Source organism: Triticum urartu, chromosome 6A (assembly GCF_056163025.1).
Source record: "Triticum urartu cultivar PI428250 chromosome 6A, HENAU_Tu73, whole genome shotgun sequence".
Lineage (NCBI taxonomy): Eukaryota > Viridiplantae > Streptophyta > Magnoliopsida > Poales > Poaceae > Triticum > Triticum urartu.
Window position 1 is genome coordinate 129833407 of NC_141878.1, and position 21032 is coordinate 129854438.

At 50.0% G+C, this 21032-nt stretch overlaps 3 protein-coding genes across 4 annotated transcripts; 1 reads left to right on the plus strand and 2 right to left on the minus strand.

The window, feature by feature from the left end:
• Nucleotides 1-431: 431 nt before the first annotated feature.
• Nucleotides 432-4129, plus strand: LOC125516679 (FBD-associated F-box protein At5g60610). Its single transcript, XM_048682029.2, has 3 exons — nt 432-1595; nt 3116-3259; nt 3416-4129. The coding sequence occupies exons 1-3, from the start codon at nt 534-536 to the stop codon at nt 3788-3790; spliced, it is 1581 nt and encodes a 526-aa protein (XP_048537986.2). The 5' UTR covers nt 432-533; the 3' UTR covers nt 3791-4129.
• Nucleotides 4130-13015: 8886 nt separating this feature from the next.
• LOC125512351 (uncharacterized) lies at nt 13016-13697 on the minus strand. Its single transcript, XM_048677441.2, has one exon. The coding sequence runs from the start codon at nt 13562-13564 to the stop codon at nt 13196-13198; it is 369 nt and encodes a 122-aa protein (XP_048533398.1). The 5' UTR covers nt 13565-13697; the 3' UTR covers nt 13016-13195.
• Nucleotides 13698-15845: 2148 nt separating this feature from the next.
• On the minus strand, nt 15846-18898 carry LOC125516690 (uncharacterized). 2 transcript variants are annotated; one of them, XM_087527000.1, is made up of 8 exons: nt 18231-18898; nt 18011-18141; nt 17707-17888; nt 17295-17598; nt 17153-17211; nt 17023-17059; nt 16841-16912; nt 15846-16764 (listed from the first exon to the last, which is right to left on the minus strand). In XM_087527000.1, exons 1-8 carry the CDS (start codon nt 18313-18315, stop codon nt 15994-15996), a joined length of 1641 nt encoding a protein of 546 aa, XP_087383126.1. In that variant the 5' UTR covers nt 18316-18898; the 3' UTR covers nt 15846-15993. The 2 variants fall into 2 exon arrangements, with proteins under 2 accessions (XP_087383126.1, XP_048537994.1); XM_048682037.2 differs by having other exon boundaries at nt 17314-17598; nt 18231-18889.
• Between the last annotated feature and the right edge of the window lie 2134 nt (nt 18899-21032).

Sequence of the window (21032 nt, forward strand, 5' to 3'; positions counted from 1 at the left end):
GTATAGGGCAATCGGGGGCAGAGGCAGTGAGAAAGGGTGTGTTTTGGCGTGGAAACAGCGGTTGATGTCCAAATGCGCGGGCTCTAAATGGGTTTTTTGGGTGGATCGGGCATGTCAGAGTCTGACGTGGCTGAGGTCCGGACGCCCGCAAACCTCCCACGTGTTTGGTTTCGGTTAGACATCCAAATTGGTTCAGACGAATTTGGTGACCGACGTTGGATGGCAATAGATTTTGGACTGTCCGGTCTGAACATTTAGAAACGAGATTTGATGGACGGGTTGAACTTACCCTAGTTGAACTTAATGAGATGACAAAATCTAGCTAAAAAGAGGATGAGAGAGGGGCCATAGTGAAATTCGGGGAAAGGGAGCTTTGTGTTTGGGAGGAGGCCACGTCTCCCCGTAAAAATCAATCTATAGCAATCTCCTTGTGCGTGTAGCATTTTTGGCCTGACACACCACCCCCACCTTGCTCGCGTCGCCCTCCCCCAAAACCCTCCTCCTCCGCCGCCGCCGCCGCGGCCACGATCGCCATGTCCGGGCCAAGCTGCCCCACCACCGTCCCCGTCGGGGAGGACACGACGGTGCCTCTGAGGATGCTGCACGGGCTGGCCCCGGAGACGCTGAACCTCCACACGCACACGATGCTCTCATTCCTCTACTCCTTCCTCCCCAAGCCGCCCGTCTCCACACTCGCCCCCCTGTGCTGCGCCGCCACGGCCGCCGCCGCCGCCGGAAGCGCGGACCGCCTCAGCTGCCTACCCGACGATCTCCTCCGTCGCGTCCTCTCTCGCCTCCCCGCCAAGGACAGCGCGCGCACCACCGTGCTCTCCTCCCGCTGGCGCGGCCTCTGGCGCTCTGTGCCGCTCGTCCTCGTCGACACCCACCTCCTCTCCAGGGGCGACGCGGAGTGCCGGCCCGCCCGCGCCGGTGCCGTCTCGCGTGCCGTCACCGACGCCGTCTCCGCCGCCCTCAAGGCGCATCCTGGGCCATTCCCCTTCGTCAGCCTCACCTGCAGCTTTATGGACGCCACCGACCGCCGCGTGCTCGCGCGCTGGTTCCAGATCCTTGCCACCAAGGGCGTCGACGAGCTCGTCTTCGTCAATCGCCCCTGGCCCCTTCCCGGCCTGCCCCTCCCATCCTCGCTCTTCAGCTGCGCCTCCCTCTCCCGGCTCTGCCTCGGCGCCTGGGTGTTCCCGGACACCACCGCCCTCCCACGCGGCGCCGGCTTCCCCAACCTTCGGGAGCTTGTGCTTGGCTGCGTCGTCATGAAGGACAAAGACTTGGAGTTCTTGCTCGCCGTGAGCCCCGTGCTGGAGATCCTCGCGTTCCATGGAAGCCTGGCCTCATTGCAAGCTCGTATCGCCAACCAGAGCCTACGGTGTGCGCAGTTCTGCTTGTCCATCCTGGAGGAGGTCGCCGTGGTGAACGCCCCAAGCCTGGAGCGTCTCTTCCTCTGGAGAAATTGGAGCGAGCGGGGCCGTGTAGGCGCAATGAGCACGACAGTCAAGATTGGCCATGCCCCTAAGCTGCGTGTGCTGGGATATCTGGAGCCAGGAGTGCACATTCTGCAGATTGGCAGCACCATCATCAAGGTACGCGCAACGGCAAATTGTCCACTCATATCTCAGATTGCATTTCTTCTCATGAACAAGGTTTCTGCACGAAGCAATAGATGAGTCAAATGCTAAAAGCGACCAATGTTCTAAAATTCAGTTTATTGAGCAGTAGTCATACAGTCATACTATATGCCGACACCGAGTAAGATTAGCAAAAACGGGCAATTGACATGATAAACCGAAATACTGGGCAATTACTCAGGCAATCAATTACTGGACGGGGTACATGGTGAGTATGTATGACTGCTTGTTTAGGATTTAGAACATTGGTAATCATACTTTTGCCTTACGGTGATATGGATTGATGGCTGAAACTTTGAACAGTGTTACATGAGTTATGGGCCATATATCATTTCCAATTTCGCATCCGTTTGTTGCTCATTTGCAGTTACAAGTCATAGCTCCTTGATCCTCATTTACAATTACATAATTGCTTGCTTATAATAATTTAGCTCAAGTTTCGATCCTTTTGCACCCCTTCCTTCTCCGTTTAAAATTTTACATGATTAATTGATCTCCAGTTATCTGTTTCTTTCATGAGGTGGCCCTGCTTTTCGTACTCCTAGACCAAACTAATGTGTTTTTACTTTTAGTATACATCCAAACAATAGAATCAAAGGATAGTTTTGATTCTGTTAGTATACAAGAACACTTTTAAGGTACTCTACTTGTCTCTTAGGAGGTAAGGTTTTACCATGTGGCCATTCTATCTATAGCATGTTATATCACTTTTTAGAAAGATAGGGGTTTTATAAGGATTAATTATCTTTTATAATTAAGTTGTCTAAATGCTCTCATATTTCTTTACGGAGGGAGTACATGACATATATCTCTTTACCATTTGGATGCTTATTTCTTCCATCAATGGAAGGTTGCCTAGTTCCTCGTAGGTCTAGACTTTTATACTACTACCTCTTTACATATTCTCGTGAAGCATTGAAAGTGCAGAAAACAGCGATCTGCTCGTGCTTTATCACATTTTTTTTGGTAGCACTGGCTTTGAATATATAGGGTGTCGGAAAAGCATGTTGTGACCACAATATCCTAACATTACTTTTTTCTTCTATTGCTTTGAATCATGTTTCTTTAAATATTTTTGAACTATTTAGAGATATTTGAAATCTAGATATTTGTTTTGATGAACTATATTTTAATGTTTTTGGTTCCCAGTATTTAGAATCCAAAACCCGATCATTTCTGTGTTTGTATTTGATATCGCAATGCTAGTAATGTATCTTTCAGAAATTAATAATACATGCAGCTTTATTGAGTCCTAACGTTAGGTCTCAAATATGTCCGGTGCACCTTAAACACTCTATATTATTAATCTGTTATTCTAAATAAACGGATTGAGTAAAACGCAAGTACCCAGTCGATCACCGCATAATTAGCACATGTAAGCTGGTAAGGTTACCGAGCAAATAACCTTCACCAAATGTTAGAAGATTAAATGTCAATCATGTGTGATCAATTTGTGCTCTTTCGATGCATTGAAGGCTGGAACAAAGGCGAGCGCACGTACCACTGTGTCAAGCCTCCAGATGTTGGCTCTGCAAGTGCATTTTGGAGATCGCAGTCAAGTCAAGATGCTTCCCAGCTTCCTCAGATGCTTTCCTAACTTGGAGACGCTGATTGTCGAGGTAACATCGCCCCCCCCCCCCCCCCCCCCCCCCCCCCCCCCCCCCCCCCCGCGCTTCATTTGGCATTTCGAGCATCATCAGTACATTGAATCAGATGCTGCTGCCTGCGTAATCAGCACCACGTGCAGCTGAACTGTTTGCTCATCCAATTTGCAGTCTTTTCTTGAAGAAAACACCAGCAACCGTAGTCTCAAGTTCTGGCAGGAGACAAGTCCTATTGAGTGTGTCCAGTCGCACCTCAAGACTCTGTCGTTCTGTGAGCTACAAGGGAATGAGCACGAGTTTGATTTCATCATGTTCATCGTGGAGAATGCACTGAAGCTGGAGAGGTTGATCATCCAAATTAAACAAGACCTAACTTACACTGAGAGGCAAGTGGTGGTTGCCAAACTGGGGGATCTTAGTTGTGCTAATTGGGCCAATACGAACTGCAAAGTGCGATTCGAGGTCAGTAGCAATCCTATCGGAAGTTCTTGGAGCATCGAAGCGGGATCAGATTTGTCTTCTGATGATCCCTTTTCCTGCCTCTGAACTCAAACGTGCCTGCATATTTCGGCGCCCAAGATCTTACAAGAAGCGCAAGTGTTCTGTCTGCAGTATCCATTCTGGGTAATGGTTTCGGTTGTTGGAATGTGCTCTGTGAAGGCTGGACAGAGTTCTGTTAGCCAGGGTTCTACTTCTACTAGCATGGGTAGCTTTGTTTGCTAAATTTATATGTAGCATATTCTATTAAGAGTCTGCCTGAAGCTGTTGCTGCTATCGGAATGATGACTGATGTAATCACTGTCATGTGTTTCGTCGATGTTGCATCACAAAATTGTGTATCGGCTAGAACTCCTTAACCCAATCACGAGTTGGGTTTTCGCACCACGTAGTCCTTGTATGCATCCTATCTTGTCTCGGGCTGAAACCAAGCCGGATTTCAAATCATCTACTCCATCTTGTTAGCCTAAACGGCACCAGATTCCTTGATTGGCATTCCAAATTTATCTCCTATCTCGCACGCCGCAAGGTATTCTTTTGGAATGTTTTGCAAGATAATGTAGCTTCTGTATATCTTCGCATATGTATGCAGATATATTTATCGACGTGACACACCTGTTTGCTTCTGTATATCTTCGCATGCGTATACAAATATACTGTATTACGTATACAGATGTATTATCGATGTGACGCACATGTTCGTTGTTGTATATCTTCACATACGTATTACTATCACTAAGCGCCCATTTTCTTTACCAGCTGTTATGGCCAGGAAAAAAGATGGGGGTTGGAGATTGTGTATTGACTACAAGCAATTAAATTTCTTGACTATCAAAAATAAATTTCCAGTGCTAGTCATTAAAGACTTACTATATTAGTTAAACAGAGCAACAATTTTCACAAACTTGGACCTTAGCTCAGGTTTCCATCAAATCAGAATGACAACACATGATATTCCCAAGGCAACATTCCCTTGGGCCTTACTAATGCCCATGCTACTTCTCAAATTTTAACGAACAGTGTGTTTGCGCCTTATATTAGAAAATTCATTCTGATAAAAAAAATTATGGTGTATCGGCATATAGCGAAAAACACTGGAGGAGCATGTTTGCAGCATCTACAAATCACACTGGGTCATGCTCAGAATGAACAATTTGCCAGTTAAAAAACCAAGTACTCATTTGCTACATCTGAAGTTAATTATCTCTACTCCTAATGAAGCAGTTGGTAGTCTCGCTTTCAGATTTTTTTTTCGTCCCACCACTTTCGTCCGGGTTTTTTTCGTAGGTTAACCGTCGTAGATTTTTTTCGTCGCCTCCCCCACTTCATCGGTTTATTTTTACTTCACCCTCTCACACAACGAAAAAAAACTGAACGGATCAGAACTTTCCATACTGACGCAAATTATTTAGTAATGTCTTTATGTAAAAGAATCAATCACAATCAATCTCTAAAGATCAAATCTAAATTAATTAATCTTCATAACGTTTGTTTCCTTCCGAATCACGTCCATAACTTTCCTTCCTTGTTTGGGCAGAAACTGTTTGGTAGCAGAGATTAGGAAGCTTCCTATGAGTGTAGTAATAGGAAGTATTCTTTTTCTTGATGATTCGTTTCCATGCATGATGATAGTAAATTAGGCCAACATTCACCACTATTTATCAACGTCATCAATCGTATCCATTCCTACCAGTTTTAAGGGAATCTGCTCGCTATGTCTTTTTTAAGGGGATCCGCTTGCTAAGTCGTCGTCGCACATTATTTTCACAAGCAATTCCCCTAAAAAAAGGCATGGGTATTGGTAGTTGAACGCCCGCTAGGTTTTCCGCCTGTCCCATCCTCACGCTGTGTCGCCGCCACCCGCCGAATTTCCAGCCGCCCGAGCCCGTTAACTTCGCCAGCCATCGGGTCGACTGCCCCCGCCCCAAACCCCCATCCCCGAGCACTAGCTATCGCCGCGTTGCCGCCCCAAGCTCCACGCCACCGGGAACGAATCAAGCGCCGTCCCGACACCGCCGTCGCCGGCCCAGCACCTCCAGCCTTGCATGGACAGCTTCAATGTGCAGTCTCCCTTGCTGCCTCACCTTCTGCCAGCGCATGCAGCGGCGGGGTTGGACGCGTGCGTGCTTGCTAGCTTGCTCTCCGTAGTACGTACTTGCTCTGCGTGCATCGCACCGGCCAATGCGCATGATGCGTGTGTGCCTGCTTTTCTGTATGTGTATGCCAGCGTGATGCGTGTGTGCGTTGCTGTGTGTGTATGATATAGATGGCCCGAGTGTGTGCATGCTGTGCTCTGCTCTCTGCTGATCTATGTGTTGGTGCTCCTACTATATGTTCATGCCATACAAATGAAATTTCTGTTAATTTTCTGACATGTTGAGTTGGTTCTCTCTGTCTTCTGAGGGGGTGAATGCAAAGCAGTCTATTAAGCCAGGCACTATTGCTGAGCTAAATTGACAAAAAAATATTGGTAGCCATAGTTGTAGTTTAAGTAGTAGCGAGTTGTCTGATATGTATAAAGAGCCCGTTGCAACTGAACTCGTTGCTAAATTAACAAAAAAGGTCGCCAGTGTCACTTGATATGTATGAGAATATAAAATGTATTATTAACATGATTAATATTGAACTCTTAAAGTTAATGTGGCCCCGTTGCAACGCACGGGCGTTCTTCTAGTATGGGATACATTTTGTCTGCTCATGGGGTTGCTACATATTCAAGCAAAGTGGGAGACATAGTAAACTGGCCCTCTCCTGATAACATTACCAAACTGAGAGGATTTTTGGGACTTGCTGTTATTGTAGAAGATTTGTTAAATATTATGGGGAAAATATGCAGACCACTTCATGATGCTTTTAAAAAAAGATTAATTTCAGTGGGGAGAGATACATGAGCAATGTTAGAGTACGTAATGGGCCTAATGGCCTGGGCTGGCGGTATAGCCCGTTAGTCTTAGGATTAATTAGAGATAAGGGTCGCTTGCTTAGGAATCAAGTAAGCCTTGCTTGGGAGTCAAGTAAACCTCTCTATATAAAGAGATGAGATGTATCAATTTAATCAAGCAAGAATTAAGAAGGAAATCCCTTCCCTCTTGCTCGGTCGTGGGCAAAAGGCCCCCGGCCGGCCCTCTCACGCCCTCCTTCTAGCAGCACCATAACAATTTGGTATCAGCTAGCTTCGGTTCGATCATGTCTTTACCGCCACCCAACCCGTCTCTTCCGCTGCCGGTCACCTCGTCACCTTAGGCGACCACCGTCGCCCCGCTCCTGCCCGCGCTGGGATCCTCCGTCGCACCTGCCCCCACCGTCCTCACCCCGGAGGAGTTGTCCGAGGCGCTGCGGGACCTAACCCAGGCGGTCCAGGAGATCCACATGTTCTTGGCCGGGTCCTACGGATCGCACCTGGCTGCGCCGTCCATCGCCGCCACCACGTCGCCGTGGCTGCTGTAGCAGCCGCTGCACCAGGCGGCCTCCGCCGCGTTCACCGGGCCGCTGCAGCTACCATCCACCGCCCTGCCCTGGCTGCAGTGGCAGCCGCCGCTCCTGGCAGCCTCCGCCGCAGCAGCCGCTGCCCCAGGGCGTCCCCGCCGCGCTCGCCGGGTTGCTGCTGCAGCTGCCATCCACCGCCACCACCACCCCGCCCTGGCTACAGTGGCAGTCGCCGCTCCTGGCGGCCTCCGCCACGCCCGGCGCTCCGCTGCAGCAGCCACCGTCGGTCAGCTCCGGCCCCGCATCGACCGCGCCGGCGGGAGTCCCGATCCACCAGATCAAGTTCCCGTCGTCGCCATTACCGCTTCCCCAGGGCGTCTCCATCCAGCAGATCAAGTTCCCGCCGTCGCCGTCACCGCTTCCGGCTTGGATCACTACCCGCCACGTGTCGACTGCGGTGAGGCTGCAGGCTGCTGCGCGCGGCCTCCTAGCGCATCGGCGTGTGCGGGAGATGCGTGGTCTGCAGCTGCCGCTCCTCCCAGCTACGCTTCGCTGCGCAAAGGACCTCGATCTCGTCCGCTGCATCGGGGATCTTGGGCATGTTGTTTTCCCCGCGGGCAGCGACCTCAAAGTCTGCGACATCGGCGGTTGGGGGGCGCACCCCTCCTCGTCATTTTCCATCGCAAGCCCTCCACTCTTCTCTGTGCGGTGCATACCAACAGCCGTCCGGCGGGGAGACGGCAGGGTGTCACCGACAGGAGCGCACCGCGTAGCACCACTGCATTCCGCCGGCCGCCATGAGGGCGCCTCTGCTGGTCGCTCTTGCGACCACTTCCAGGTGCCCATACACATGCACTCCTTTTGTCCAGATGGTGTCCATGGGATCCAGGTGGCTGTACACATGCACGTCTGACGTGCGGATGGTGTCCACTTTTTGTTAAGGGGTCCAAAATAAATCATCCCAGTTCATTTCAGGTTGAGAGTAATAAAACAAGCCGAGATGTAAAAGACTTGTTTTTAGGTGTTAGGTTTGTGTTGCGTCGAGTCATGGTTATAAGTTGGTTAGGCTGCAGCTCGAGGACAAGCTGCATGTCCAGGTGGGGTGTAGTGTTAGAGTACGTAATGGGCCTAATGGCCTGGGCTGGCGGTATAGCCCGTTAGTCTTAGGGTTAATTAGAGATAAGGGTCGCTTGCTTAGGGGTCAAGTAAGCCTTGCTTGGGAGTCAAGTAAACCTCTTCTCTATATAAATGGAGGAGATGTATCAATCTAATCAAGCAAGAATTAAGAAGGAAATCCCTTCCCTCTTGCCCTGCCGTGGGCAAAAGGCCCCCGGCCGGCCCTCTCACGCCCTCCATCTAGCTGCACCATAACAAGCAATCTTTCCACCAACTGAAACATATAAGAACTTCATGCCTAGTACTAGCACTCCCAAATTGTACTAAGCTTTTTACAATTGAGGTTGATGCTCGTGGAACAGGTTTTGGGAGCAATGCTCATGGAGGGAGGCATGTCATTAGCATTGTTTAGCAAAGCTATTAGCCCACAGTCTCTGGGAAGTCAGTTTATGAAAAAGAGGCCATGGCAAGTTTAGAGACAATTAAGAAATGGAGACACTATCTTCTAGGAAATCCCCTGATTATCAAAACACATCAACTATCTCTCAATTCATGACTACGCATAAATTGACATATGACATGCATCATAAGGCACTGTTGATTTTTGAAGTTATTGGACTATATATGACTATTCCATTGAATGCACGAAAGGGAAGTGAAATCATGTTGTTGATGCACTGTCAAGAAAAGATTAGACTGCATCATTTTCTGCACAAATTACAGTGGTTCAACCAAACTGGCTCACTAACATTAAAAAAGTTACATGGGAGATCTTGACAACTCCAAGATTTTACACAAATTAGCTCAAGATGTTACTAATGATACTCAGTTTTCTCTTATTGATGACATCATTACATTGAAAACAAGGTTTTATATTGGAGTAGGAAATGAAATCTGAAAGGTTGTCTGTGATGAGGGTTTTTGGTGTTAATGACAATGATGATTAGAAACTAACATTATTTCGAGTGCGCTAGATAAGAATGTGTTGCATCCTATTAGGCTTTAGGGTTAGGTTTCCTTATTTTATTTCCTATTTGAAATTCCAACTAAGTTTATAAATCAATCCATTTTAAATTGGGAAATTCCACAAATATCCAAATAAGCCCAGCATAATCTTTGGAGCTTAGTGAAATTTATTTCCAGCCATAAAATGACATAAATATTTTTATAAACACTATTTTGGGCCATAGGGTTCTAAGTAATTCCCAAAAATGTTTTTGAACTCCAAATAATAAAAAATCCAATCAAATTCATAATTGGATATTGGGAAAATATCTTTTCCCTCTCAATTTAAAGCTCATTTAAACCCCAAAAGTTTCAAATGGTAGTCAAATCTAGCTAAGCAAGCAACACAAGAAAATTTTAATTAATCCTATTTTAAATAGTTATCATTCCAAACAGAATTGAATTTTGGGATGTTACAGTTGCTTTATTTAGGTTGTGCTTCAAGCTATATATGGTTATTTGACAAGCTCTCACTTCTCGCTGGATCTTTTTGAGCTTGCTGATGTCTAATACTTCGCATGACATACGTAGTACTTTATTTGTGTGTGGGGCTACCTTTATGTTATGTATGAGAGCATGTTATATGCTGTGACTTGTGGCTATGCTTGATGCTTATCTTGTTATTTCCATAATCATAGTTTCTCTCATTTCATGTTCTTGTCTTGCTATGTCATGCCATGCCATGTCACCCCCCTCGCACGCGCACACGCACGCGCGCGCACACACACACACTTGCTGTCATTTGAGATGACTATGTTATATGCATGAATTATTTTGAAGTCATCTCCTATGTCATAAGTTTGTTGCAAAAGTGGAACTCACCTTGTGCATCTATTTTCACTTTTGCACCCTCCTATTTCTATGGATTTAGGGGAAGCCTTGAACCTACTTTGTGCACTTTGTATTCAAATGCAAAGAATTCTCTTATGTGTGCACAAATGTAAGGGGAGCTCAACCTAAACCTCTAGAACCATTAATAAGCTTATTATAATATTTTATGAAATTGGTCTAATCATATTGTCACCAGCCACCAAAAATTGGGAGATTGAAAGGATAACCGCCCTAATGAGGGTTTTGGTGTTAATGCCAATGGTGATTAGATAATGTAGCTGAAGCATAAAAGAAGACGACTAGTCAATTTTCCCACCGCCGATTTCTCATTTTTGAGTCGCAGGTATGTCATAGTATAAAGAGGCGATACGTCGTGTATAAGTGTGGGAGTCGACAAATAAGATCAGCCAAATACCACTCACACTTATGTGAGAGAGAACCCCCAAATTCCACCTTGTTATGTGCTACATACCAGGGTCGGGCACTGGGTCAGACTATCTGATCAAATGTGCAGCATATCGCTTTGCTCTCTAGAATGGGGTACACATTAGGTCGGATTATCCAACCTGGTGTCCGACATGCCCGGACCTTCAACATTATGTCCGACCCTATATCTGACGTTGTCCAGTGGTCACTGGATGTGGTTGTGTTGGACCCCGAGTTGGAGTGTTCTACATGTCAGGATGTCCGACTGGACCATACTCAACTCAACGCTTTCTAAAAGGGCAATGCTAGACACCGGTGCGCGGCCGAAATTTCGGCTGGTCGCACTAGGGCCACCCGATTCAACCGGCAACGTCTGTTGGATTTGGCAGCTGTCTTCTTTCCTGGCTTCCCGCAGAGCACATTCAACGCAAAAAAAGAAAAAATCTTCACGACTGCGCGTGTGTGTATCTCCTCTGTAGCACTCCCGACGTCTCCGCTCGTCACCGCAACCGCCGGCCACTGTTTCACAGCCTGCTCGCCGTTGCTCGACGCTCGCCCGCCGTCCACTGCTTGTTGCTGCCCGACCCTCGCCCGCCGTCCACTGCCCGCCACTGCCGACGCTCGCCCGCTGTCCACTACCTGATGCTCGCCCTCTGTCCACTGCTCGCCGCTTGTCACACCGTCGGTTCCGGCATCACCGGCAACGGTTGTAGCATCGCAGCAGCTGGTTGTAGCTTTGGGCGTCCATTACTCGCCCCTCGTCGTGCCGTCGGTGCCAGCAACGACGGCAACAGTTGTAGCATGGCCCTCCATTGCAGCACATTGCGCCTTCAGTTCCAGCATCACCGGCAATGGTTGTAGCATCCCAGCTAGCATCGGATTGCATCGCACGCCGGCAAAGCAGGTTGTAGCATTACAGTTGGCCGGTTGTAGCAAATAGAGTCGACGGATACAACACCTAAATTCGCTGGTTCCAGCAGTCGACATCTCTAGTACCAGCATCCATTGCCTCCGTCTTCCGGCATCGGAGATTGCCGGTTGCAGCTTTCCATGTCGATGGTTCCAGCACGGTGGGGTGCCGGTTGTAGCATCACAACACCGGCGACGCACCGGTCTTCCTGTTGAATCATAGATGGGCTTCAGGCCAACACTTCCAGTATCGGAGATGTCAGTTGCAGCTTTTCATGTCGACGGTTCCAGCACCACGGAGTGCCATCAAAACACCTGCAGCTCATCCGGCACTGACGAGGAATGCTATTCCAGCACCGACGGTCATGGGCGTAGCAAAATGCGACAACGGTTGTAGCTTTTTTGCTATGTGGTCGCGGCAAAAAAGTGCTTGCGTAGTCCGCTCTTCACACCGGCGTCATGGTTGTAGCAAAATGCGACGCCCGTTGTAGCTCTTCGCCATGCGGTTGTAGCAAAAAAAGTTCACGGCAGTCTGCTCTTTGCACAGGCGCCATGGTTGTAGCGAAACGTGATGCCCATTGTAGCTTTTCTTTATGCGGTCGCAGCAAAAACGGTGCCACCGTAGTCTGCTCTTCGCACCGGTGCCATGGTTGTAGCAAAAACCTGACGCCCGTTGTAGCAGGGCGCGACGTTGGTTGCAGCGTTTGTGAAGGCCGGTTGCAGCTTTAGCTTGGTCTCGCAGAAAAAACTACAGCAGGTTGCAGCTCCGGCACCGCCGACGGCACTACCGGAGAGGAGGAGAACGTGTGCGGGCGCAGCCATCCACTTAACGACGGCAAGTGGTGTTGCCGACTCACATCATCGCCTAGATGGATCACAGAAGAGAAAAAACATGGCCGCGGCCGTCGACAGAGTTCCCCATTGCGGCCCTCGAGCAATGCCTGCTGGTAGTACTTCCGTAGGCATAGCATCGGTGACTCGTGGCGCACTCCACTCAAAAAAGCTTGCTGGAGTGCTTCCATGAAGGGATAGAGGAGAGGTAAATGAGGGTCGGCCTGGGTTCCGTGCGCGAGGAAGAAGAAAGAGTGGATGCAGACGTTGGGAAAAGATAAGGTAGCACGTGTCGTGTTCATATTAGCTATTTTCGTCAAAAGAGCCAGCCTGGCGAAGCGACCGGCCCAACGCTAGTATGGCCTGCCGGTGACAAATGTTTCCCTTTCTAAAATGGGGTATTATTTATCCAGTCGACCAGACACATCTATGGAAAGAAAAGATTTCATGTCTACCAAAAAAACCGACTCATCATTGCAGTGATTGTGATTGTCCATTTCCAAAGGTGGCTCGAGATCTCGCTTCTTGTGTATCTTTGAACATGTGGGTTCAAACCCTTGTATCACTCTTTGATATCCTGAAGAGTAATAATGGCGGTAACGAAAAGTTTGTCCGCATTGTTCGGAAAAAATGAAACCGCCGTGTCTTTCTTAAAAAAAAAATGCCAAACTTATAGAGATTTCCCTACCATACTGGTAGAGTTCTACACGGACATTTCACATTTGTGAGTGCAAAGAAAGAACATGAACCACGAATGGTTATTCCGAATTACTTCAATCGGCACCCCAAAGTTCCCAATCTTTTAATACATTACATCCAACCAACCCTAGGCCAAGCTAAACACTAGCTATAACACGTACTACAACACGATCCGATTCAAAGTAAATATCGCATATATATAGCACTTCATCATGTGACGGAGACGGAGACTGCGTCCTCTGCGGTCTGCACCGACTCACCCGTCCGGTCCATGATCCGTAACCTGGAAGGCCCAGGCTGAAACCCCTTGACCCTCCCAGCGTCCCGCCCGGGCGCCCGCGCCACCCGCGCGAGCAATGCGCGTGCGGCCGCCGCCGCCGCCTCCTTCCTCTCAGCCGATTCCTTGGCCGCCTCAGGCTCCGACGAAGGCGCCGCCGCCGCCGCCTTGGCCGCCGTGGGGCGGTGCAGCCTGCACCGGAACGAGCCCGGGTGCGTCGTCGGCGCGCACAGGCAGTACCTGGCCGGCTTGGCGGCCTTGGGCTTGGAGCACGAGGGGGAGGAGGAGGTCACGGTGGCCATGGGAGCTTCTGTGTTGTGTTAACCGGGGTAACAAGTAACCGGCCGGGGATGAGCGCATGTGTTAGTTGTTTATCTCGCGGCATCAGTCACTAGTGTGCATGCATGGTGTGATCGCCTTTGTTGCGGAGCGCAACCACCTCCCTGTTTGGAGGCGTGCAGGGATGGGAGGGAGGGTGAACAGAAAAGGGGCGCCGGCGATCCTACAAACATGGCGTCTCGTTTATCCAAACCGATGAAAACCACCATGTGTAAAATACGTACAAAGAATTCTCATGAACCGGCGAACGTTCGCCAGGTAGGGTGGCACATGCGAACGTTAGCGTTTTTATTTTTGAGACAGTGGCTGTTTCTCGGCGACATGCCCGTTTCTTCAACGAAGACATTTGTCGTCTGGTTTTTCTTTACAACTAAAACTGCCATCAAATGGCGTCCACTTGATACCCCTCTCCCAACGAACGTAAGCTGGGTAACATTACCGAATACAAAAGACTGGAAGTGCATATAATTCTACTTCTGGTCTCGTAAGAGATAGAGCAACTGTAGCATATTCCCTATCCTATAATCACAAGACGTATTTAATATCCCCAAAAAAAATATTCCACCCCCCGCGCAAAAATAAATAAATTATATTTAAGGAAATCTTATCTAAAATGTTTTCTAAAACTTACTCCCTAAATTTTCTTTTGTCAAGTTTTCCAAACGTTTGCTCAAACAATTGAAACAAACATAAACAAATCGAATACACCACATCGCAGTTCAACTACGAGTATAAATGAAGTTCATCCAACCCAACGAATATAAATGTAATTTGTGCCAAAAGGCACCAAATGATCAAGTTCATTTCAAGAAGTCCACCAAACATATGGTGGACCAAAAGATAACATAGTTCACAATGGCCTCACGATCTCCTGCCGGCACCACCATTGGCGCCACCACAAAGCTTCATCTTCCTCAGTGTTGTAGTTGAATGACCTGCTCCTCCTTTTCAATGTTTGGGTGTCCGGCACATCCACCTCCTCATCCTCCTACCTCTCGGCATTTCTCGCCATCTCTTGGCTATATGTCTTGCATTTAATTGTTCCATGAAATCTTCTACATCATCATTCACTTGCTCACTACAATAACAAAGAAAAAAAACTAGCAATCAAAGTCAAATCATGCATCATTCAGTTGCAAAATTGCAGAACAAAAAGATTTTACTAACCTTTCGAGCCTCGAGCACATCGGCCTTGCTCCAATTCTCGTCTGAATCCTTCTACTCTTCGGTCGTCGAAGGTGGATGTGGTGGTTGTGCGGTTGTAGAAGGCCGAGCAGTAGTCATCGATGCCGCGGGACGTTGAGGAGGTGGCGTCGAGGCGACCATTGATTTCTTCTTCTTTGCCAATGTAGTCATGTTCTTCGCCGCCTTGGTCGATGACCGATAGTCCCGCTTACCGGATGACTGGGCCAAGGGCGGTAGGGTGGTGGCGGTTGAGCGACTATAGCGACCACCGCCGGCGACCTGGAGCTCTTTATCAAGTTTTTCCCTTGCGCCACCGTTTTGATCCTTGCAGAGCCAATTTTGTGGTGGGTCTCCGGGCACGGGCGAGGGTGAGGCTTTCCATTCCGCCAATCGTCGGTGCCGCGAACGGCCAGTGGCAAGGTGAGCGATGGTTGTTGTGTTAGGATCGGGCGGGAAAGTTGCGGACGAGCAGGAAGCAACGCAACACATATCTTTTTTTTTCAAGAAGTGCCTACTCTAGACTATATCTCAGCTAGTGGAGAAAAGTTTTAGGAGAAAAAAATATACGAGGAAATTTGGGTTTTAGGCCAATCTACTAGAACATGCTTAAATCCAAAAAAAATGAGCCTTCTTAGCTGGCGAACGTTCGCTGAAAGTGGGTGACATTTTGAACGATTTCGCTGGCAGTTTTAGTTGCGGGGATGACAACTTCTTCAGAATAACATGACAGTTTTCTTGAGAAGAAGGCATTTTTCGTTTACTAAAACTGCAGGAAAAGCGTTCGTTTGACATCCCTCTTTCAGCCGACATTCACCAGATAAGATTATCACAAATATACTCCCTCCAAATATACTCCCGCCGTCCCAAAATACTAAACCAGCGATATTTATTTTGAGACGAAGGGAGTAGTGCTTTTTACACAAATCTGCAGGAGTTCCTCTTGCTGTCGGACAGTGTCCTAGGTTCCGGTTTGCTTTGTATTTGTAATTTTTTTGGTTGGATTACTCATAAGCGTTTTTCACAACGAATATGGTACTAGCTCGCAGCAGGAAATCACGGTTCAAGTTTGAATTAGTGCCTTGCTATCATATTCAACACTGTCAATGCAATCTCGCAGTAGGCTACAAAGCATAATGCAACCCTGCAGGAAGCCCCTGCCGGTTGGAGACTAGCACTAGCATGATATCCGCCTAACAAACCGGCACGCTCACATCACATGTACGGCCTTCTTCTGGGGCTGTGCAGCAGCGCCTTCTCCTCCAGCGGGTACCTGAAGGGCGGCGGCGGCGCCATGAGCTCCACCTCCCTGGCGTCGCTCCTCTTCCGCCTCTCCCTCGAGTGCACCACCCACAGCAGCACCGAGAGCAGCCCGGCGGCCGCGACGGCCAGCAGGCCCCGGTACACCTGCTCGCTGTACCTCCGCAGGCCGGGGCAGTGGTCCTCGCCGACGGCCTGGAACGCGCGGCGCACGAACGCGCAGTCGGCCAGGTCCACCAGCACCGGCCCGTAGCGGGACAGCCCGTAGCTCACGTTGGCGGCGCCGACCATCTGCGCGTACATGGACGGCGTCAGTCGCCCGGCGGTGGCGCACACCCCCGACCCGCCGGCGTCCGCCGTCCGGCACACGAGGCCGCCCCACGCCTGCCGCGCGGCGTCCGGGCCGGCGACCTCGCCGGGCGCGCAGGCGCGGTCGCGGAGGTCCGGCGTGTAGGGGTTGCAGAGCGGCGGCACGGGCGGGCCCGACTGGTTGTAGTAGAGCGGCGGCGAGAGCGGCGCCTGCGGCGGGAAGTCGCGGTTGGACACGTTGGAGATGACGCCGTTGAGCACGTCCACGAGGCGGTAGTTCACCTCCTTGCTCCGGCCGAGCGCCTCCGAGGCGGCGGCCGTGTCGACGCACGGCAGGATGTCGTCCAGCGCCGTGTGCTCCTGCGGGCGCCGCACCCACTCGCCCATCGCCACGCACGTGTCCCCCACCACGCTGAAAGAAAAACACATGTCACTGCTGCACTTCTTCTTGCGTGAGGAGTTGAGGTTGAGGTTGGTGGCGCGCTTACTTGTGCAGGAGGAGGAACGTGCCGCACATCACGAACGTTGCCGCAACCAGAATCCACCCGAGGAACACCAACCTGCGGACGGACGGATCACGGACGGACGAACAGTCAGCCGTGCAATCTTAGCTTAACACCCAAGTCTCGCACCGCATGCAGCTACATTGGATTAGATTAACTATGCTTACACGTAGACCAGCGACTCCAATCCACACGCCGAGAACACTGCAAAATATATACAAGTTCTTCAGATCATTTCATCGTAGCGGAAGCAGAATAATATTTCAGTTCAAAGTTTCAGTGACCAGTGCTGCTCACCAAGGCCAGCGAAGGCGAGGATTAGCATCCCGGCTGCAAGAACGATGAGGATCTTCCTTCTGCGACGCGGCAGCGAATTAATCAGGGGTCAAGCGGTTCTTCATTTTGTGATGGAAATTAAGGTTTCGTGACAAATGAGTACTGCTGTTTCAGTGACGTACACTGTGTCCAGCGCGTCTCGGATCTTGGCGGAGTTGCTGGCGGTGCGGGCGGCGAGCTCGTCGGAGGCGGAGCTCACCCTGCGCACCACGCCGTCGATCCTCCCCTTGAGGTCGTCGGGCAGCGAGACGGCCCCCACGCCGGCCGCCTTGGCAGCCTCCAGGAACCCCGAGAAGGCCCGCAGGTTGTCCACCGTGTCGCCCGACTGCTTCACCACGTAGTCCACCGTCGCCGCCGTGCTGCCGTGGAACCGGCCCTGCCCGTCGTACAGGACAGCGCACCCGATGCTGCAACGCGCACACGCACCGAAGACTGGTTATGGTCAGGAGAGCGGCGGTGGTTGTGACTCGTGGAAGAGGAGACGGTGGCGAGGTGATCGGGGGAAAAAGAATTACGCGGCGGCGGCCGTGAAGGCGAGGAGGAGCAGGAGCGAGACGACCAGGGCAGCGCGGGAGTAGGAGGTGCTGCGGCTGGGGCAGCAGCAGTAGCAGCACCCGGCGAGGAACAGGGCGGCGCCGAACACGGCGAACCAGACTCCGGCCGCCGCGAAGACCGGCGCCGCGCTGAAGCCCACCGACTGCAGAATCGCATCGCGGAAACAACAGCAGAATTCAGGAACCGGAATTCATCAGAATTGAAATTTACCTACGAATGCGGATTGCAACCAACGGATCAAGAATATTCAGGACGAGAACTCACGGCCCAGTAGTGCTCGCTGCTGATGTTCCATCCGCCGGTGTAGTACCTCAGCCCGTCGAGAGGGTCCTTCCGCTGCGTCCGCGCCGCCGCGAGCACGAACGGCGAGTTCACGCCGGGCGCCGCCGCCGCCGCTGCACATGACCCCACCCACCAAAGTCACACACCTGACAATTCGGCGAGCGCGATCGGTGGAAAGGAAGACGGGTAGGAAGTTACGCACCTGACGCATCGACGGCGAGCAGGGACGCCATCACGAGGAAGAAGAAGAGCAGCAGCAGGACGGGAGGAGCTGCGCGAGACGCCATGATCACGGCACGCGGCGATCGGAGCGGCCGGTCAATGCGGCGTCGCTCTCCCAACCAAATTTGAAAGGGCCGGGACTTCCGCCGTGATATCCGCAGGAATATCTTTCTGCTGGTTGTGAGATCGGAAGATCTATCTGCTGGTTGTGCGAGCACGAACGGGGTGGTCGTGGAAGAAGAAGATCGTGACGACGCCGAGCGACGAACTCGTGGGCGTGACGTCGCGTCGCGTCGCTTCTCGCAGGAAAAAGGCTCCCCGCAGTTCTTGAGCGGCCGCGTACGCTGTTTCTTTCAAGTTATTTATTACTGCTGTTGGGTTCATCCAACTAATTCTCGAATCTCAGTGCGAGTGCAGGGGGGCGGCTCACAGCTGGCGAGAATGAGAATTTAGTGCCGATATTACTGCTAGGGCCTCTTCCAGAAGAATGAAAATTGATGATGAGCAATAATCACTTTTCATGCTGGGTTTGGCATTTTTTTTCCGGATACTGCTCCAGATGCAATTGCGTTTGATCTTGGATGTTTGCGCGCAGGCGTAGACATGTCCATCTATAGTGCGTTTGGTACTCGGCACTGAGCACTGCTTGGTAATTTTTGGGAACTCGGCACTGAGTTATTGCGATGTTTTTACTTTCAGGTGGCACGTCGCTTGTTGGAGTATTTATTGAAGTCCATTGGGCGACGGCATGATCTCCTCCACCCAGAAATCGGAGACGTGGGGTGAATGGATCGTGCCGTGTGGCATGCCATGTGAACGGCCGCGGCGATGCATCGACGTGAGCCGTGATAGGTGCCTTCCAGCGATCGCCTTCCGGCGTTTGTGACGCATGCGCTTTTTTCCCTTTTTCTTTTTGCAAAGCCTTCACGGCGCGCTTTATTATTTCAACAACTCGAACAAGCGTACATCGTTTATTATATCCAAAACAATAAAGCTGGGTTGAATATCATCCCAAAAATACTCCAAGCAGAATTAGAACTGACAGCATGTCGGCCAAGTTATGCGCCATGTAATTCGTCCAAAGGCAGGTATTTCTACGCTTCCATCCGCCCACGTCCTCCGGCGGCTCCCCTCCGCCGACGACCGATCGTCGGTGGCAAGGGGCTCACCGGATCCACGCGTATGGATCATTTTAGGCGTTAGTATCTTAGGGGATTGGGTTGTTCTTGTCTTGGCTTCCGCGGTGGCGATGACAGCGCCAAATAAAAGATCTTCATATCCTTCCCTGACGAGGTGATCAATGTTGGGGCTGGATTTGAGAACCAGGCTGTTCAAGCAAGAATGGTGCGGCGACAACGACATCCTCGTGGTGAACTTGTGTCCTCGGGCTCTGTCGTTGCCATGCCGTTTGCTCCAGCGTCCGCATGAAGCTTGGGAGGTAGTCCAGGAGCGAATGCAGATTGTGGTCTGCATTGACAACATCTAGAATATGATGGATCATGTGCTGGGTTCGTGGTGCATGGCAGGCATGTATGGTTTTCTCCTTCGACATCTTAGTCGTGCGGTGGTGCTAGGTCTGAAGTTCGATGGCGTGTCGGGGTGTTGTTCCGGTCTGATTCGTTCAATGGTAATGGCTTCGTCTTTATTGACGAGCCACCTTGAAGGTCTGTAAAGCCGCATATCAGTGATGGAGCCGCTTTGAGCTCAAGTGTGGAGGTGGTTCGTCTTCTTTCTTTTGGTGGCTGCTGTGGTGGTGTCATAGGCAGGTGATGGGTGTTAGTGTCAAGCTCAGGGGATTTTTCGGTCTTACTTATAATTTTACTTCTTGGCTAGTGTTCCTGTATGCAAAGGTTGATGTTCTGCTGTCTTTTCAGTTTTATCAGGTCGGTATGTACATGGCTTGTGCTATGAACCGTATAATATAAATGAGACACGTATTACCATGCAGAAAAAATGTGTCATGTAATTCGCTTCCCAGTTGCAGTGTTGTACCGTAATTGGACCAATTATGTGAGCTATTTGAAATCAGTTAGACTAGCCACAATGGGTAGTAACATAGAGTAGTAACATGGGCATGTTACTACTCTATGTTACTACTCTATGTTACTACTCCTACCTCTATAGTGGGGAGTAACATATGTGTGGTAACATGCAACACTTCATTTATTAGGCTATAGACTCATCTTGCCTTAATATGTGTGATGTTACTCATAGTAATAGTAACTAGCTATGTTACCACATGCTTCTCTTACTACATTTATTGCTTCCCACATCATCTATTTTATCTAGATATGTGTGATGTTACTATCTATGTTACTCCCACTGTGGGTAGTCTTAGCAAGAATTATTGAGTATGGGGGTCCTAGCCTGGATTGTTCCATTGAATCCACCGACAAGCTCCAAAGAAACCGATTCTGCGACGACCGGAACACACTCCAGGCCTTCAACTGAGGTCTAACATTTGTGATGCATGCTTAGTTCATTTAGTTGTTTGTTGCAGGTGTAGTTTTTTTTCGAAAAGACACGAATCTATTACGTATAAAAGTTCACCGGTAGTGCAGATCATGCCAAAACTAATAAAATTGTGTCGAGGTCCCTCAACAAATGGAATGACCACTACCGCCGCCAGAACAAGCCGCTAATGCGCTATTGTTGCCGCTCCCATACCAGAGTCGGCCTTACCTTGATGAGAGTCAGAAAGTCTTTGTGCACATGTCCCTAAGGACCATCGCTCTGAAGACGCATTCGTCATCGTTGTTGAACCCTTGAATCGATCTGACTT